The sequence below is a fragment of the Ranitomeya variabilis genome, chromosome 5, assembly GCF_051348905.1.
Source record: "Ranitomeya variabilis isolate aRanVar5 chromosome 5, aRanVar5.hap1, whole genome shotgun sequence".
In the NCBI taxonomy this organism is placed as follows: domain Eukaryota; kingdom Metazoa; phylum Chordata; class Amphibia; order Anura; family Dendrobatidae; genus Ranitomeya; species Ranitomeya variabilis.
In genome coordinates, this window is record NC_135236.1 from 325397363 (window position 1) to 325417952 (window position 20590).

Here is a 20590-nt window from a genome sequence, read left to right on the forward strand (position 1 = left end):
AGGAATTTTTGGCACCAGAGATCTGGTGGCCAGATCCTTTTGGTGGCCTTCCTTGTCTAGGGATGTGCGGTCATTTGTACAGTCCTGTGGGACTTGTGCTCGAGCTAAGCCTTGCTGTTCTCGTGCCAGCGGGTTGCTCTTGCCCTTGCCTGTCCCTAAGAGACCTTGGACACATATCTCCATGGATTTCATTTCTGATCTTCCGGTGTCTCAGGGCATGTCTGTTATCTGGGTGATATGTGATCGCTTCTCCAAGATGGTCCATTTGGTTCCTTTGCCTAAACTGCCTTCCTCTTCCGATCTGGTTCCTGTGTTTTTCCAGAACGTGGTTCGTTTGCACGGCATCCCTGAGAATATTGTGTCAGACAGAGGATCCCAGTTCGTTTCCAGATTCTGGCGATCCTTTTGTAGTAGGATGGGCATTGACTTGTCGTTTTCGTCTGCTTTCCATCCTCAGACTAATGGACAGACGGAGCGAACTAATCAGACTTTGGAGGCTTATTTGAGGTGTTTTGTCTCTGCTGATCAGGACGATTGGGTGACCTTCTTGCCGTTAGCTGAGTTTGCCCTTAATAATCGGGCTAGTTCCGCCACCTTGGTTTTGCCGTTTTTCTGCAACTCTGGTTTCCACCCTCGTTTTTCTTCGGGTCATGTGGAACCTTCTGACTGCCCTGGGGTGGATTCTGTGGTGGATAGGTTGCAGCGGATCTGGAATCTTGTGGTGGACAACTTGAAGTTGTTACAGGAGAGGGCTCAGCGATTTGCCAACCGCCGCCGCGGTGTGGGTCCCCGACTACGTGTTGGGGATTTGGTGTGGCTTTCTTCCCGCTTTGTTCCTATGAAGGTTTCCTCTCCCAAATTTAAACCTCGTTTTATTGGTCCTTACAAGATATTGTAAATTCTTAATCCTGTATCCTTTCGCCTGGATCTACCTGTGTCGTTTGCTATCCACAACGTGTTTCATAGGTCCTTGTTGCGGCGGTACGTTGTGCCTGTGGTTCCTTCTGCTGAGCCTCCTGCTCCGGTGTTGGTTGAGGGCGAGTTGGAATACGTGGTGGAGAAGATCTTGGATTCTCGTCTCTCCAGGCGGAGGCTTCAGTACCTGGTCAAGTGGAAGGGCTATGGTCAGGAAGATAATTCCTGGGTGGTCGCCTCTGATGTTCATGCGGCCGATTTAGTTCGTGCCTTCCACGCCGCTCATCCTGATCGCCCTGGTGGTCGTGGTGAGGGTTCGGTGACCCCTCACTAAGGGGGGGGTACTGTTGTGATTTTGCTTTTTGCTCCTTCTAGTGGTCATTAGTGATTTGACTCTGGAGCGTCTGTCTTTTCCTATATCCTCACCTGGGCCATTAGTTCAGGGGCGTTGCTATGTAAGCTCCCTGGACCTTCAGTTCAATGCCTGGCATCGTTGAAATCAGAGCTAATCTGTTGTGCTCTTGTCCTCTGATCCTGGTTCCTGTTTTTCAAGCTAAGTCTGCTTCTTTGCTTTTTGCTTTTGTTTTGTTTGGTATTTTTGTCCAGCTTGTTCCTATCTGTATCCTGACCTTTGCTGGAAGCTCTAGGGGGCTGGTGTTCTCCCCCCGGACCGTTAGACGGTTCGGGGGTTCTTGAATCTCCAGCGTGGATTTTTATAGGGTTTTTGTTGACCAGATAAGTTATCTTGCTATATTCTGCTATTAGTAAGCTGGCCTCTCTTTGCTGAACCTGGTTCATTTCTGTGTTTGTCATTTCCTCTTACCTCACCGTTATTATTTGTGGGGGGCTTGTATCTTGCTTTGGGGTCCCTTTCTCTGGAGGCAAGAGAGGTCTTTGTTTTCTTCTCCTAGGGGTAGTTAGATTCTCCGGCTGGCGCGAGTCATCTAGCGATCACCGTAGGCATGATCCCCGGCTACTTCTAGTGTTGGTGTTAGGAGTAGCTATTTGGTCAACCCAGTTACCACAGCCCTATGAGCTGGATTTTTGTATCTTGCAGACTTACACGTTCCTCTGAGACCCTGTCCACTGGGGTCATAACAAACTCCATGACAGAAGTAAGCTACCATATCCCTAGAAAAGTAAGAAAACAATTCAATTTTTTTTACTATAGCTGCACCCTTATGTCAGTGTCTTCTTTTAGAAAGTAGTTTTGAAACGCATGTAGAAATATTGGCCAAATCAGAGATTTGTCTGTGCATTTTATAGGGTAGCTACCTTTGAATTTAACTAGATGTATGGGGTCCCAGTGAGGCAGGGGGGCCCGCCTGCTGCCAGCGCCGACTTCCCCGCCGCATTGGACTATACCAGCGTCTGCCGGTACAGTTCAAAGCAATGATGGAGGAGAGAGCGTCATCTGACGCTCCCTCTCCCATCATTCCCCACTCTGCCTCTGACACAGGGTGTGCGTCATCGCGCACTCACAGTGTGCCAGGCAATGCAGCGGCAGCCACCGACACAGGAGCAAGGAGCAGCGTGGGCTCGAGGAGAGGTGAGGAGCTTGTGTTTTTTCTTTTACTGTACAGTGCGGCCATTCTTGGGAGGAGAGAGGAGGGGAGGGAAGGGGGGATGTGGGCTGTGCTGTATACTACTGTGGGGGCAGTGCTGTATACTACTGTGTGGGCTGTGCTGTATGCTACTCTGTGGGCAGTGCTGTATACTACTGTGTGGGCAGTGCTGTATACTACTGTGTGGGTAGTGCTGTATACTACTGTGTGGGCAGTGCTGTATACTACTGTGTGAGCAGGGCTGTATACTACTGTGTGGGCAGTGCTGTATACTACTGTGTGGGCAGTGCTGTATACTACTGTGTGGGCTGTGCTTTATACTACTGTGTGGGCTGTTCTATATACTACTGTGTGGGCTATGCTATATACTACAAGGCTGTGCTATATACTACTATGTGGGTTGTGCTATATATTATGGGGGTATATTATATTCTATAGGGGAGGCAGTGTTATATACTATGGCTGTGGTATATATTTGGGGGATACATTATACATTATATTCTATGGAGGAGGCTGTGTTATATACTATGGGGGGCTGCATTATATTCTGTGGGGGCTTTATTAGATTTTATGAGGGATGATTGCATCATACTCTTTGATGGGGATACATTATATTCTATGGGGAGGTGGGCTGTATTATATCCTGTTCGGGGCTTCATTATATTCTATGGGGGACTGTATTATATTTATATTCTATGAGGGGTGATTGCATCATACTCTATGAGGGGGCTACATTATACTATATGGGGGGCTGCATTATATTCTATGGGGAGGTTACATTATACTCTGTGGGGGGTTACATTATACTCTGGCGTGGCTGCATTATACTCTGTGGGGGGTGGCTACATTATACTATATGTGGGCTGAATTATACTGTATTGAGGACTATGGGGAATACATTATACTATATGAAGAACTATGGGGTACATTATACTATGGGAAGTGAATTGTACTACATGGATGACTTTGGTGGTGCATTATACTATATGGAGCACTGTGAGGAGTGTATTATGCTATATGGAGGAATGAGGAGTATATTTTAACATATGGAGGACTATGAGGAGTCTATTATACTATATGGAGGACTATGGGGCACATTATATTATATGGAAGACTATGGGGTGTGTATTTTACTATATGGAGGACTATGGTACACTTTATAATGTATGGAGGAGTATGGGGTGTATTATACTAAACAAGCAAAATGCTGCATATTCATTGGGTGATTGGATTGTTTATGCCGAAATAAAAATAATTGTTCTCAGCAGGACATTGCTGGTGTAAACTGTAGATGTGTAGATAACATGATACTGTATGGTGATCTGTTAGTGATCTATTACTGATCGTTCTGTCCCATCATTCTTTCTCAGATGGTGGAAAGAGGCCGGGAAACAAGCTAATGACTTCAGTATTGTCGATCACACTCGTTTAGCAGCCTGAGATCAGCGTATGCAAATACAACCAAAATGCTTCTGTGTGATGTGCAATATGTTAGAATTTGGGGCCCCATTTTAAATTTTGCCTAGGGCCCCACTTTGCCTAAAACTGGCCTTTCCCTCAGTGTGTCTTATAATCAGTGACTGACAGCTCAGTCCTCCAGTCTGGTGGGTGCATGGGCATGTTGAGCTGTCTGAGTTTTGATTAACAGCTCGGCTGTCCAATCTACTACTCGGAGGTGCTGAGCTTCTGTCAGATGCTCTCTGTTCCTAATGATCACTCTGATACTTGGCTTATCCTGCAGTCCCAGATAGCTGTCAGTCGTAGCTTCATATCAGTGTGGATTGTTTCTCTGTGCCTTGTGTTTTGCTTTTAGATCTGTTGCTGCCAGACCTGGGACCTCGTTCTGACCATCCATTTGCCTAGCCCCTTTGCTCTTATTCACTATCTTCCTGGTATTTTGACCTCAGACTGTTACATAACTATGCCTCTGTCTTTTCCCTCTGTTTATGATGTACCCTTCTGGCTTTTGACCTCAAACTCCTTGACTAAGCTGACTCACAGATAGTTGAGATATGACTCAGCATCACAGCTATAATGCGAAACCTTAAAATATTCACTTTCCTTCGAAAAAATTAATGAATAAACAAACAAAATAATAAACCACACTAAAATGCTCCATAACAAATCATGGTAATTTTATAATCAGCTACCATGCCAAACTGTGTGAACAAAGCCAACCTGTAAACACTTTTTGAAAGTCATCGCTTCGATTGTTACGATTCAATAATGTGTGCATTATTCCACATTGACAAGAAAATGTAATAAGAAGGAAATAAAAAGGATCAAATCTACAGAACATGGTAAGTAGGTATTTGCTTTCTTTCCCATGCTTATCTCTCACACAGAAATAACTGTGTCCTTCCTTATCTGGTCCAGTTGGCCATGAAGGTGCAATTTGCATACTACTACAAATTACGCTGATGTGAGGATTATCCTGATGTTTTTGGATGTCTGATAGGGTGAGAGTGGCAAATTCTGTATTTTTTTCATGTATTAATAGAAATACTGAACTTATTTCTTAGTAGTGCCTCAGCAGCAGTCAGTGAGTTGTCTAGTGCTCAGGCAATGGGTGGAAACTCTTCATTTAATAAGAAGCTGCTGTCTTTAGACAAGAAGTCTTTCCAGTTTAGACTCGAACGTGCACATTACATAGAAAACATCCTGACAGGCTGCACAATTCTTGTAATGTGCAGACTTTTTTCATTATGGAAACTGACAATATCAAGTTTTTCATGAAATCTAAATGCCTCTTTCTGTTACCACGGTACACGTTAAGCTCAAGCACAGGAGCATGAGTTACCATTCTATGACTGCTTTTCATTTTCTCCCAGCTTCTGTTCAACTTTGTACGCAAGTGCATTAAACAATATCAAAATATGAATTCAAGAATACCTGTGGTTGACCGCAAAGTCATTGGAGAAGAATGAAACAAGTTAAAAACGGCAAAACATTTTTGTATCATCAGAATTAGAAGTACAGTAGTTTGTTATATTAGATAGAATTTACTACATATATTTTTACAATAAAAAATAATGATAATGGTTTAATAAAAGGCTCTTGGTCTCAGTCTAATAGATGCCATCAATCATGCTAAAACAAAGGAGAGAATTTAGAAAGGTAAAGATAGTTTAAGGACAGTGCTTCTATGCATTAAAGTAGTGGTCCTCCTTTGATGACGTTTGTTTGTTTTTTACTTAACCCCTTAGTGACAGAGCCAATTTGGTACTTAATGACCGAGCCAATTTTTACAATTCTGACCAGTGTCACTTTATGAGGTTATAACTCTGGAACGCTTTATCGGATCCCGCTGATTCTGAGATTGTTTTTTCGTGACATGTTGTACTTCAAGTTAGTGGTAACATTTCTTCGATATTACTTGCGATTATTTATGAAAAAAATGGAAATATGGCGAAAATTTTTAAAATTTTGCAATTTTCAAACTTTGTATTTTTATGCCCTTAAATCAGAGAGATATGTCACAAAAAATAGTTAATAAATAACATTTCTCACATGTCTACTTTACATCAGCACAATTTTGGAAACAATTTTTTTTTTTGTTAGGGAGTTATAAGGGTTAAAAGTTGACCAGCAATTTCTCATTTTTACAACACCATGTTTTTTTTAGGGACCACATCACCTTTGAAGTGATTTTGAGGGGTCTATATGATAGAAAATAACCAAGTGTGACACCATTCTAAAAACTGCACCCCTCAAGCTGTTCAAAACCACATTCAAGAAGTTTATTAACCCTTTACGTACTTCACAGGAACTAAAACAATGTGGAAGAAAAAAATTAACATTTTACTTTTTTTTGCAAACATTTTACTTCAGAACCATTTTTTTTAATTTTCACAAGTGTAAAAACAGAAATTTAACCACAAATTTTGTTGTGCAATTTTTCCTGAGTACGCCGATACCCCATATGTGGAGGTAAACCACTGTTTGGGCGCACCGCAGAGCTTGGAAGTGAAGGAGCACCGTTTGACTGTTTCAATGCAGAATTGGCTGGAATTGAGATCGGACGCCATGTCGCGTTTGGAGAGCCCCTAATGTGCCTAAACAGTGGAAACCCCCCACAAGTGACACCATTTTGGAAACTAGACCCCCCAAGGAACTTATCTATATGTGTGGTGAGCACTTTGAACCCCCAAGTGCTTCACAGAAGTTTATAACGTAGAGCCGTGAAAATAAAAAATCGCATTTGTTTTCACAAAAATGATTTTTTCGCCCACAAATTCTTATTTTCACAAGGGTAACAGGAGAAATTAGACCACAAAAGTTGTTGTGCAATTTCTCCTGAGTACGTCGATACCCCATATGTGGAGGTAAACCACTGTTTGGGCGCACCGCAGAGCTTGGAAGTGAAGGAGCACCGTTTGACTTTTTCAATGCAGAATTGGCTGGAATTGAGATCGGATGCCATGTCGCGTTTGGAGAGTCCCTGATGTGCCTAAACAGTGGAAACCCCCCACAAGTGATACCATTTTGGAAACTAGACCCCCCAAGGAACTTATCTAGATGTGTGGTGAGCACTTTGAACCCCCAAGTGCTTCACAGAAGTTTATAACGTAGAGCCGTGAAAATAAAAAATCTCATTTTTTCTACAAAAATGATCTTTTTGCCCCAAAATTTTTATTTTCACAAGGGTAACAGGAGAAATTAGACCACAAAAGTTGTTGTGCAATTTCTCCTGAGTACGTCGATACCCCATATATGGGGGTAAACCACTGTTTGGGCGCACCGCAGAGCTTGGAAGAGAAGGAGTGTCGTTTTACTTTTTCAATGTAGAATTGGCTGGAATTGAGATCGGACGCCATGTCACGTTTGGAGAGCCGCTGATGTGCCTAAACAGTAGAGACCCCCCACATATGACACCATTTTGGAAACTAGACCCCTTAAGGAACTTATCTAGATGTGTGGTGAGCACTTTAAACCCCCAGGTGCTTCACAGAAGTTTATAACGTAGAGCCGTGAAAATAAAAAAATCGCATTTTTTCTACAAAAATGATCTTTTTGCCTCCAAATTTTTATTTTACCAAGGGTAACAGGAGAAAATGGACCCCAGAAGCTGTTGTACAATTTGTCTTGAGTACGCCGACACCCCATATGTGGGGGTAAACCACTGTTTGGGCGCATGGCTGAGCTCGGAAGCAAAGGAGCGCCATTTGACTTTTCAATGCAAAATTGACTGGAATTGAGATCGGACGCCATGTCGCGTTTGGAGAGCCCCTGATGTGCCTAAACAGCAGAAACCCCCCAAAAGTGACCCCATTTTGGAAACTAGACCCCCCATGGAACTTATCTAGATGTGTAGTGAGAACTTTGAATGCCCAAGTGCATCACAGAAGTTTATAATGCAGAGTCGTGAAAATAAAAAATATATATTTTTTAACAATAAAGATTTTTTAGCCCCCAAGTTTTTATTTTCACAAGGGTAACAAGAGAAATTGGACCCCAAAAGTTGTTGTCCAATTTGTCCTGAGTATGCTGGTACCCCATATGTGGGGGTAAACCACTGTTTGGGCGCATGGCAGAGCTCGGAAGGGAAGGAGTGCCATTTTGGAATGCAGACTTTGATAGAATTGTCTGCGGGCGTTATGTTGCCTTTGCAGACCCCTAATGTACCTAAACAGTAGAAACCCCCAACAAGTGACCCCATTTTGGAAAATAGACCCCCCAAGGAACTTATCTAGATATGTGGTGAGAACTTTGAATGCCCAAGTGCTTCACAGAAGTTTATAATGCAGAGTAGTGAAAATAAAAAATATTTTTTTTCCCACAAAAAAGATTTTTTTAGCCCCCAAATTTTTATTTTCACAAGGGTAACAAGAGAAATTGGACCCCAAAAGTTGTTGTCCAATTTGTCCTGAGTATGCTGGTACCCCATATGTGGGGGTAAACCACTGTTTGGGCGCACGGCAGAGCTCGGAAGGGAAGGAGCGCCATTTTGCAATGCAGACTTTGATAGAATTGTCTGCGGGCGTTATGTTGCGTTTGCAGACCCCTAATGTACCTAAACAGTAGAAACCCCCACAAGTGACCAAATTTTGGAAACTAGACCCCCTAAGGAACTTATCTAGATATGTGGTGAGAACTTTGAAAGCTCAAGTGCTTCACAGAAATTTATAATGCAGAGTAGTGAAAATAAAAAAATATATTTTTTTCCAACAAAAAAGATTTTTAGCCCCCAAGTTTTTATTTTCACAAGGGTAACAGGAGAAATTGGACCCCAAAAGTTGTTGTCCAATTTATCCCGAGTACGCTGATGCCCCATATGTGGGGGTAAACCACTGTTTGGGCGCACGGCAGAGCTCAGAAGGGAGGGAGTACCATTTGACTTTTTTAGCGCAAAATTGGCTGTCGTGTTTGGAGACCCCCTGATGTACCTAAACAGTGGAAACCCCCCAATTCTAACTCCAACCCTAACCCCAACACAGCCCTAACCCTAATCTCAACCCGATCCATAATCCTAATCACAACCCTAACGATAATCACAACCCTAACCCCAAAACAGCCCTAATCTCAACCCTAACCATAACCCTAATCAAAACCCTAAATCCAACACACCCCTAACCCTAATCCTAACCCTAATCCCAACCCTAATCCCAAACGTAACACTAATCCCAACCCTAATCCAAACCCTAACCCTAATCCCAACTCTAACCCTAACTTTAGCCCCAACCCTAACTTTAGCCCCAACCCTAACCATAACTTTAGCCCCCGTCGTCACAAAAAAAGTTCAATGTAACCTTTTTTTTGTACGTCGCGTCCGCCATTTCCGCGGATGCGTGGCCGTAACTCTGCCCCCTCCTCCCCAGGACATAGACTGGGCAGCGGATGCGTTGAAAAACTGCATCCGCTGCCCACGTTGTGCACAATTTTCACAACGTGCATCGGTACATCGGGCCGACGCATTGCGACCGCCCCGTACCGACGCAAGTGTGAAAGAAGCCTTAGGCTACTTTCAGACATAGCGCATTTTTGAGCGCTATTTTGCGGGCGCTTTTCAAAAATGCGCAATGTCATTTTCGTCTGCCGGCAAAGTGAATGAGAAATTCACTTTGCCGTTCAGACACACCGCAAAAAAACGCGGCGCTTTTGTCTGCAAACACGCCGGCGTAAAAAGAATTGACATGTCAATTCTTTACGCAGCGGCGTGTCTGCGTATCCCCCTAGGGCCCCATATTACCTTCCACACACAGCGCCTTTGTCCTGGGTGTCGGCGTCTTTGTACGGAGGGGTTGACACCCAGGACCGGACGTGACGTCGGACAGGAAGAGGGAAGCCCCCGCCCCCCAGTGAAGCAGCATGGAGTCCTTCTGTGTGTGTGTGTGTGCGTGTGTGTGTCCCCATGCGACGCTAGTGCCACCATTGTGCTAAGTCGCCGTATGGGACTACTACTCCCATCCGGTATTAGGATGGGAGAGTTGTCCCTGTGTCCGGCGACTTAGCACAATTGTAAAGTTACACAAAACACCTACACACAATACACATACATGACACACAGTACATACAACATATAACACAGAGTATATACTCACCAACAGCACACTTGTAGGCGAAGCCCTCGATCCTCCAGGAAAAAATCCAAAAATAATAAACCAAATTCATACTCCCTGTCCGCAGAATCCATAAAACGAGTGTCCCACGCCGATCGGCTGCTCTCCGGCGATACACTGCCAGGAGCGAAGCTCCTAGCAGTGTATCGCGTACTGTTCCGGAGTTCAATGACTCCGGCGTCTCGGTTAACAGCAGTACAGCTGCGTTGAACTTTCCCACGCAGCACTGCCGTTAAGCGAGAGTGCCGGGGTCAATGACCGCCGGTAAACTCGCTCGCGCATGCGCAGTGACACACCGACAGGAACTATGGCTCCTGTCAGTGTGTTGCTGCAGCCGTGGAGAGCAGACATATCTCTGGATGTGTCTGTTCTCCATGGAAAATCTTGATACGTGGCACTTAAATATGTGGCAATTAAATACGTGACACGTGGCACTTATACGTGATACGTGTCACTTAAATACGTGGCACTGAAATACGTGGCACGTGGCACTTTGATACGTGGCACGTGGCACTTTGATACGTGGCACGTGACACGTGGCACTTTGATACGTGGCACTGAAATATGTGGCACGTGGCACTTTGATACGTGGCACGTGTCACTTAAATACGTGGCACGTGGCACTGAAATATGTGGCATGTGGCACTTTGATACGTGGCACGTGTCTCTTAAATACGTGGCACGTGGCACTGAAAGATGTGGTACGTGGCACTTTGATACGTGGCACGTGGCACTTTGATACGTGGCACGTGGCACTGAAATATGTGGCACGTGGCACTTTGATACGTGGCACGTGGCACTTTGATACGTGGCACGTGGCACTTTGATACGTGGCACTGAAATATGTGGCACGTGGCACTTTGATACGTGGCACGTGTCACTTTGATACGTGGCACGTGTCACTTTGATACGTGGCACGTGGCACTGAAATATGTGGGACACGTCGCACAAAAAAGTTACATGTAGTTTTTTTTGTGTCGACGGTCCGCCGAAGCACGACGCATCCGTCGCACGACGGATGCGACATGTGGCAATCCGTCGCAATGCGTCGCTAATACAAGCCAATGGAGAAAAAACGCATCCTGCAAGCACTTTTGCAGGATGCGTTTTTTCTCCAACGACGCATTGCGACGGAAGCCAAAAAACGCTAGTGTGAAAGTAGCCTAACCCTAACCCTAGCCCTAACCCTAAATTTAGCCCCAACCCTAACCCTAACCCTAACTCTAACCCTAACCCTAACCCTAATTTTAGCACCAACTTGTCTTCTCCTGCCGGCCGGCAGATGGCAGCAGATGGCGGGCGCACTGCGCATGCGCCCGCCATGATGAAAAAGCCGGCTGGCAGGAGAAGACAGAAGAGGACCCAGGGACCCCGGGTGAGTATGTTAGGGTCCCCGAATCCCCCTATTTCTCTGTCCTCTGATGTGCGATCACATCAGAGGACAGAGAAATAACTGATCGCTTTTTTTTTTTTTTTTTTTTTTTGCGGTCGCCGGTAAACTGTTAATTACCGGCGATCGCAAAGCAGGGGTCGGTGCAAATCGACCCCGATCATGTTCTTTGGGGTCTCGGCTACCCCCGGCAGCCGAGACCCCAAAGAACATCCGGGTGCCGGGCGGCGGGCGCACTGCGCGTGCGCCCGCCATTTTTTCCCGGAAAAAAGATGGCGGCGCCCATGGGGAGACACGAGGAGCACCGGGGGAGGTAGGTAAGTATTGGGGGGCTATTGGGGGCCATCGGGGACCACATTTCTCTGTCCTCCGATGTGCGATCACATCGGAGGACAGAGAAATTAAACGGCAAATCGCGTTTTTTTTTTTTTTGTTGCGACCGCCGGTAAACGGTTAATTACCGGCGATCGCAACTCGGGGGTCGGTAAAAACCCCCCGAATCATGTTCTCTGGGGTCTCGGCTACCCTCGGCAACCGAGACCCCAGAGAAAATCCGACTCTGGGGGGCGCTATTCACTTTTTCCACAGCGCCGTTAATTAACGGCGCTGTGGTTTAAGTACCCTTAGCGGCCGCCGTTAAAAGGCGTATCGGCGGTCGTTAAGGGGTTAAATGTATGTTTATGGGGCTAAAAAATTTTGATCTTGGGTTTCATTAAAAATTTGCACCATTTGCCTTCTGCAGCATTGATTGCAGGCTGCAGGATGAGTTAATTGAGAATTTGTCAGTGAGCTGATCCAGCTTGTCTGATGGGAGAATTTGTAACTCTTTTGCTTGTCTTTTTCTTTGCTCCTCTCAACTATTTTATCACCACAGACCATAACAAAGCTGAATGTACAAGGAAGTAAAAGCCCTGGAAAAGCCAAACAGTGGAACATTTTTAATGAAGCCTAATTGCAAAATATATATTTAACTCAAGATACAAGCATTAAAGTTTAAAAAAATGACTCTAAAGGTGGACAACATCTTAGCACAGTGTCTTATGGGGACAGCATACACAAAACACCATACCTACCTGATGCACATTAGGGTTCTATGGTGATCTAAGTTCAGTAGTACCACAGGAGGTCCGGTATTATGAGTCTAGCATTTTGGCCATCTGAAACCGGCCTGAGGCTCCATTTTAGTTATTAGTTTTAGTTATTAAATATTATCATCTTAACGGTCCGTGACATACTATTTCATTGGAGGTGAGCCAGCTAAAAACAAGGCAGATATCTGCTATAGCAAATAGCCTGCATCTGCCTTTACCTGAAGTGATCAGTGCAACACCAGATCTCTTTTATCAATCACTTACAGTGCATTTAGGCATCACAAAGCAGACTGTTCATTGTGGTGCCGTGGTTTGTTATGACACAAAGGGCAGGCAAATGTCGGGATTTCTCCCGTGGAGTCTAGGAAATAAATAAATGACAGATCATATGTACAGTAGAATTCATATGAAGAACTTGGTTGGCTAGCTTTTAATTGCTGAATCCAATATTCCAATATGCTTCTCTTACTAATAACTGATTCTGCCAATTCCCACCTCTCTCTGTCAGTTAACCCACTTGATGCCATAGAGAATTAAACAGTCTACAGTATGTTTGCACCTTGCCAATCTATAAAGTGCCTCACGGCTATTGAATAATGCAATCTTTAATAGATATTGGATACGTTTACTACTTATTTTCTCCAATGTTCTTTTTGTGTAGCCTATATATGTAGCATTACATATCTTACATTCAATACACTACACCACATGGTGTGTCTCACAGTTCATGAATAATTCTGTCTCACAAACCACACCATGGGGCACGCATACTATTTTTTTTTCTTTTTACCCCTAAACACATACCACACCTTATTTCATCATATGGAAACAGCTTATTTAGCCAACTATGTAGTGTTTGGATATTATTCAGTATATAAACTAGGAGAAAGCCTTTTTATTTAATGCCTCAAACTGACAGTCTACACCAATAATATTTTTCAAAATTGGATCTTGATTAAATATTTGGAGACTATAGTTTTTATATTATCTAATATATAATTGTCAATCGTCTCTGTCACAGCTGTGACAAAAACGGCACCACTATCCCATAAGGAGATCAGTGGCGCCAGTCGCTCATCTCCTGGCTGCTTGCATCAGAACTACGCTGACTGCCATATTGGAACACCCAAGTTATGGGTATTCCGATTCATATCCTCTGCCAAGCCGCTCGGCACTGCTCATTGGCTGAGCGCCCCTGGCCTCAGCTATTGAGCGGTGCGAGATTCAAATCCCCCGCCAAAGCCGCGCCGCTCTGCCCATTGGCTGAGCCGCCTGCCGGCTGAGGCTTGGCGGGGGATTCAAATCCCACGCGGCACTGCTCATTGGCTCAGCCAATGAGCGGTGCTGTGCGGCTTTGGCGCTTGATTCAAATCCCCCTCCAAAGCTGCGCGGCACCGCTAATTGGCTGAGCCACCCCTGACTGCGAGGCTTTGGCGGGGCATTCAAATCCTGGGTGGCATCGCTCATTGGCTCGGGATTCAAATCCCCCACCAAAGCCATGCGCACCGCTCCTTGGCTCAGCTGGTGCCGCACAGGATTTTAATCCCCCACCAAGCCGTGCAGCACTTCTCATTAGCTGACTGTCAGGGGTGGGGGTCTGTGGCGCTGTCCGGGGCTGTGCGGCACTGTCAGGGGGTCTGTGCACTGTCCGGGGGGTTCTTTGGGTGTGTGTGTGTGTGCAGGCATCGTCCGATGGGACTACAAGTCCCATCCGACTATGCTTGATACAGTGACAGTGATTGACACATTAGCCAATGATGTGACAGTAGTAGTCCCATCATCCAGCTAATGTGTTGAATGTAAAAAAAAAACATACACGCATATACAGTACATACAGTACATACTACATACAGTACATACTACATAGAGTGCATACTACATACAGTACATACTACAAGCGGTACATACAGTACATATTACATACAGTACATACTACATACAGTACATACAGTACATACTACATATAGTACACACAGTACATACTACATACAGTACATACAGTACATACTACATATAGTACAAACTACATACAGTACATACAGTCTATAGAGCTGTCACATCTCCTAATGTGACAGCTCTATAGGGGAGATCATCGTGGGACACTCACTATTAATTGGACTGCATCAGGCAGGGAGAATACGGTTGGTTTATTATTTTTTATTTTTTTCAGGCGATCAAGGGCATCGCAGGAATTAGGTGTTGTTGTAAGTATGGTGAAATTAAGAATATTAAAATACTTTTTTCTGGCTGTGTCTTTTTTTAACTCTTTCACTACAATAGGATTAATAATGTATAGGCGTCTTATTGATGCCTCTCCATTATTAACCGGGCTTAATGTCACCTTACAATACAAAGGTGACATTAACCCCCTTATTACCCCATATCCCACCGCTAAACGAGAGTAGGAAGAGAGGGGTTAAGTGGCACATCTTAGGCTGGTTTCACACTTGCGTTTTTGAACGCATGCGTTTTTAAAAAAAAACGCATGGTGCAAAAACGCATGTAAACGCATGTAAACGCTGCGTTTTTTAGACGCATGCGTTAAACGCGTGTGTCAAAAAAATGCAGCGTTTACACGCGTTTACATGCGTTTTTGCATGCGTTTGCGTTTTTTTGAACATTTTTCCAAAAAAAAAAAAAAAAAAAAAAAAAGATAACCAGACACAACCAATGGGAATAGAGAGGCCGTATATGATTGTCTCTCAATATATAGACCCTAGGGGGACAGAAATTTTCAGAGCTTGCTACTGTTTCCGGTGTCACGATGGATCTTTCTATGGATAACTTTTATTTCAAACTGGAGTTCAGCTTCAAGATTTTCCTTGCCTGTGTTTTTGCTTGGGAGCAAGACCGAAACCGCCAAAGATGGAGAAGGAGACAGCGTCGGCGTTTTTGGAGGCACCCCATCATTGAAGTGCGTGAGAGCCGTGGAGCATATCACACGCTCTATGCGGAGCTGAATGCCAACCTGGAGAAATTCCAGGATTATACCAGAATGTCTCAAGATTCTTTCCGGGATTTACTGGCTCGTGTTGAAGGATCCATAAGGCGACAGGACACACGGCTCCGTAGAGCGATTCCACCTGAGGAACGTCTGTTAGTGACATTACGGTACGTTCCAAAACTAAACCAATGACCGTCAACTTTGTTGTTATGACATGTTTTCTATGTTGTTTTTTTTTTTCTTTTTTTTTTAAAAAACACCATTAGAGCCGATTTTAAATTTTTTTGTTTTTGTTTCTTTTTCTTCTAGATTTCTTGCCACAGGAGAGAGTTTATCTTCCCTGCACTTCCAATACCGCCTTGGAATCTCAACCCTCTCCGGAATTGTTGTGGACACCTGTCGTGCGTTATGGAATGCACTCCGTGAGGAGTTTATACCCGTACCCACCGTGGACATGTGGCGGGAAATTTCAACTACATTTTTGAACGTGTGTGATTTCCCAAACTGTTTAGGGGCGGTGGATGGAAAGCACATCCACATTGTCAAACCTGCCAGAACCGGATCTGAGTTTTATAATTATAAAAAATATTTTTCGGTAGTGCTTATGGCAATAGCGGATGCGGAGTGTCGCTTCATCGCCGTGGATATTGGAGCTTTTGGCCGTGGCAATGATTCCCAAACCTTCAAGAGCTCGGATATGGGCCGTCGGTTGTATGGCAACAATTTTAATTTTCCCCCTCCACAGCCTCTCCCCAACACTCAAGGCCCACCGCTGCCATTTGTTATGGTTGGGGATGAGGCCTTCCAGATGTGTGAAAATCTCCTGAAGCCCTATTCTAGTAGGGACTTGGACCACACTAGAAGAATATTCAACTACAGACTGACCAGGGCCCGAAGAACCGTAGAGTGCAGCTTTGGCATTCTTGTTGCTAAATGGCGCATTCTTGCAACAGCCATCAATCTAAAAGTGGAAACAGTGGACGAGGTGGTCAAAGCCTGTGTGGTGCTACACAATTATATAATGGCTAAGGAGCGACCCCACATTGAACTTGATGAACCTGTTGCACACCCATTGCCTGATTTTCAGCATCACCCGATGCGGTCAACTGCAGCCGTTGGTCTTATGCGGGACCAATTTGCGGCCTATTTTGTGTCCGATATTGGACGTGTGTCATGGCAGGACAATGTTGTGTAAATGTCCTGTTGTATGTTTATGTTTACCAATTATTAAACACTGATACAAATTTTTCTAATTAATAAACTTTTTTGTGTTCACCATGTCTACTATCTTTTTCCTCTCTAAACAAAGGTTGACCAAAGATGGGCAGTAGATATGTATATCATATTTTGTAATCCAAAACCAGGAGTGGGTGATAGTTGTTGAGGTAATACATTTTAATTTTTCATCGTAATTTACCTCTGTTGCACTCCCTATTTTGGTTTTCAAAGAATGATATAAACCACGGGCCCCATACTTATAATAATGGTACAAAATGTTTATTTATTAATTCTAATATTGTTGACGTCATTGCGTCAAGACTGTCACGGTCTCTATATCCATCAAGTCAAGTGTAAGCAATAATAAATTCATGATAAACATATACATGATCATGAATTCACAATTTCTGACACCTGGCCTGGTGAGCATAGATATGTAGAGTGTGAGAACAATTGTCCCATCTGTTTGACAACCATTGTCACATAATGTGCTATATAGAATATGGTGAATATACAAGGCAGTAATCAACTTAATCGGTCAGGTATATATTTTGACATCTGACCGGTTAAGTTGAGTTCTGAACTTGATTTCCACCATTTTCTCTTTGTACAGTGACACTACACTAGGTACAAAAATAAGAGTATGGAAATAAATACTATTTTTTTGGCCAACTCATATCTGTATACTAAAGAAACACATATAGATGTTGTCTGGTATTTTATACTACTGGAGATATGTGTAGGCCAAAAGAATAAGTGTGTGACGAAGTTTATTGTTGTGTATTGAGAGCGGTGAAAGACACAATAAACCAAACATAATTGTTTCAAATAAACTTTTTTTTTATTGAGGAAAAAAAAAACAAATTTATTTTTTGGTACCGCGCCGGGTTGAACCACGCCGGCTTGGGGTTGAGTGACGTAACTGGGGGGTATTCAGAACTGAAGCCTGGCTCACCGTGGAGGAGGCAGAGGTGGCAGGAGAATGGGCAACAAAACTTGAAGGGTCTGGAAGTTCGGGGATGGGGCTTAAAACATGAGGGGCTTGAGACACACTGGAAGGTTGAGACACATCGGTAGGTGATGGGGGAGGAATAATCAAAGTTTTTTGTTTTTTATGCGTTTTGCCAGTTTTACGTTGGGTTTTCCGGGTTGGGGGAAGTCTTCTTGGGCTATGTTGTAAAGTGTGGGCGGGAGACACGTCAGGACCCGTCTCCACACAGTCAGTCTCCATTGTGGAGCGCTCGGCAATGTCTGAGTCCAATGGGGGGAAAGATAAACTCCCGCCTGGGTCCTGGTGCCTCGTTGGGGGGGGGGAAACAAAAACCCTTCCAGGATCCTGGTGCCTCGTTGGGGGGGGGAAACAAATCCCATACCATTGTCCTGCTGCATTGCTGGTGGGGGGGAACAGAAAGCCATGGATGGATCCTGCTGCATCAGGGTGGGTCCTGCCTGGAAAGGTATGGCTTGGTCGTGCTGCATCATGGGGGGCCCGGTGCGATACGCCATGGATGGGTCCTGCTGCATCGGGGGGTGTCCTGCCCGGAAAGCAACTCCTCGGTCCTGCTGCATCGGGGTTGGTCCGGTCAGATATGACAGGCCTCGGTCCTGCTGCATCGGGGTGGGTCCGGTCCGAAATGCCAGGCCTGGGTCCTGCTGCATCTGGGGTGGGCCGGTCCGATATTGCATGGATGGGTCCTGCTGCATCGGGAGGGTGCCGGGCCGATAAGCCACGCCAGGGTCCTGCGTCATGGTGGTGTCAGCGGAGGAGGTCCAAGCCGGAGCAGCGGTCGTCACGGTGGTGGCGGTGGGATGTCCAACAGCACTCGTCATCGTGTTGGCGCTGTAGTGGAGTACACCTGTAGAGGGAATAGAGGTGGCCGTGCAGTGGTATGCAGCAGAGGTAGGAATAGTGTTTACTTGTGACAGTGACGGCACAGTTGGATATGCCGCCACATTACGACTCTGACTCTGCTGCATAGCCTGCACAAAAGCAACATTGCAGGCCTGCATCACACTCAGCTGGAGATCAGGGCTAAGGTGTTCCGACATGCCCTCTAGGATTTGATTGAAAAAATGATGAGCTGGCTTCTTGAGGTCGGCTTTCAATTGATCAACGCTTTTGGCGACATCCTGGATGCGGCAATTTAAGAGATTATGGGTCACATCCATTCTGTCACCTAAAGCCTTGATAGCTTCATGTAAAACCGAGCTCAAGTGTAAAAACTCGGGCATGAGGGACCTATCCGAAGCCCTCTGTCGCTGCCGGGATGAGCCCGCAAAAATGGGTGCAGCGAAAGAGGACTGCGAAAGGGGAAGACCTGATGGGCCAGCCCCCTGGTCTCCAGTGAGTGTGGAAGACCCACCTGGTGCTGCGCTGCTGGATGGCTGGGACGGGTCCGTGGCTGCCGGCTGAAGGACCGCTCCAGAACCTGTGGCAACAGTCGTGCAGTGTGTGCTGTGAAAAAAGAAAACAGAAAATTAATACCAAACTATAACAAGACGGTACATCCTGTGGAATTAAAAGTGACAGATTATGTCAATGCAACACAACCGGAGGCATGTGAGAAATACTTACGTTCTCATGAGAAGGACCGGTCTCAGGAAGGCCAACACACGGTGGTATTTGTAGAGCCGGTGCCTTGCTCCGGAACCACTAGCTGCACTCTTCTCTGCACGTAGGTCCTTGTTGAAGCGGTCCTTCATGGAACGCCAACGTGTCCTTACTTTCTCCACTGTGAAATAACAATAAAATATAATGGTCAGAATAAGGACTTTTGGCCGTGCTCTCGTGACTGTGTGTGATGACAGAAACTACGAAAAGTTTCTTTCATCACACACAGTCAAGAGAGCATGGCCAAGGTCTGTTGCTTCACACTACCGTGCAATACTTACCAAATGCATTACGGACCCGTGGCGGGGAATTCTCCCAGCCATCCCACAACGCTTGGGCCACCTCACTCCACAAACGACGGAGAACACTATTGACGGCGTGCTGTTGATCCCGGCTGTCCCACAACGGGACTCGCTCCTGGACCAGACTGATCAGCAGGTCATTATCAATCCGGTCGTCGTCCCGTTGTGAAACCTAAAATTAAAACAAAATCATTTAAGTTTGCTCAACCACATTTGGAAAAAATAAGACACGAAGATGAGAAAGGGCAGGAATATGAAAGACAACTTTCAGAAAAGGATGATATAAGAAATATGTATAGAAAAACAAGGGTACAGAAAGGAAGTTAAAAGAATATTACAATAAGGACAGTCTGCCTGGTATACATACCCGCTGCCGTCTTCCACCTGGACCTTGACTCCGCTGCTCAGTACCTCTCTGTCCCTCAGTTGAAGTGCTCTATAAAATTAAAAAAAAAAAATTGCCTCATGTGTCGATGTGACAGTCAATACTTACCAAGCTGACGGACAAAAAACATACCTCGCTCACATGATCCACTTCTGATTGACGTGGCTGGAACTCCTCATCAGACGAGGAAACCGGAGAAGACATTCTGATGCGTGTTGAAAGAAAAAAAATAGAAGAAATTAGGACATGTAGATCCAAAAAATTGAAAATGAATGCATTGGCTAGGATATACTCACATTGCTCTGTGTCTTGTCCAACAATGCGTCCGGGCAGGGTGCTGTCTTCTTTGGAGTCTGATGAGAAGTGACCAGAAACTTCCCCCCACCTTCCTTTTATAACCCTGCTGCTATGGGGGAGTCTTATCAGTGTCTAGACATCTTTATCTACACTTAATTCAATGGTGCCAAAAAAACGCATGCGTCAAAAAAACGCATGCAAACGCATGTCAAAAAAACGCATGCGTCCCCATTGACTCCAATGCATTTTTTTGTCCAAAAAAACGCATGTAAACGCATGCGTTTTTTTGGGAAAAAAAAACGCCTCTCAAAAT

The 20590-nt window shown here is 44.9% G+C and overlaps 2 protein-coding genes across 7 annotated transcripts in view; one reads left to right on the plus strand and one right to left on the minus strand.

Annotated features, from left to right (window-relative positions):
- The window catches only part of CACNA2D1 (calcium voltage-gated channel auxiliary subunit alpha2delta 1), a 1329605-nt gene that overhangs the window by 832038 nt on the left and 476977 nt on the right, over positions 1–20590 (plus strand). The window lies entirely within an intron of this gene.
- Positions 16904–20299, minus strand: LOC143775917 (uncharacterized). Its single transcript, XM_077264668.1, has 4 exons — positions 19963–20299; positions 19575–19767; positions 19258–19414; positions 16904–19137 (listed from the first exon to the last, which is right to left on the minus strand). Exons 3-4 carry the CDS (start codon positions 19383–19385, stop codon positions 17778–17780), a joined length of 1488 nt encoding a protein of 495 aa, XP_077120783.1. The 5' UTR covers positions 19386–19414; positions 19575–19767; positions 19963–20299; the 3' UTR covers positions 16904–17777.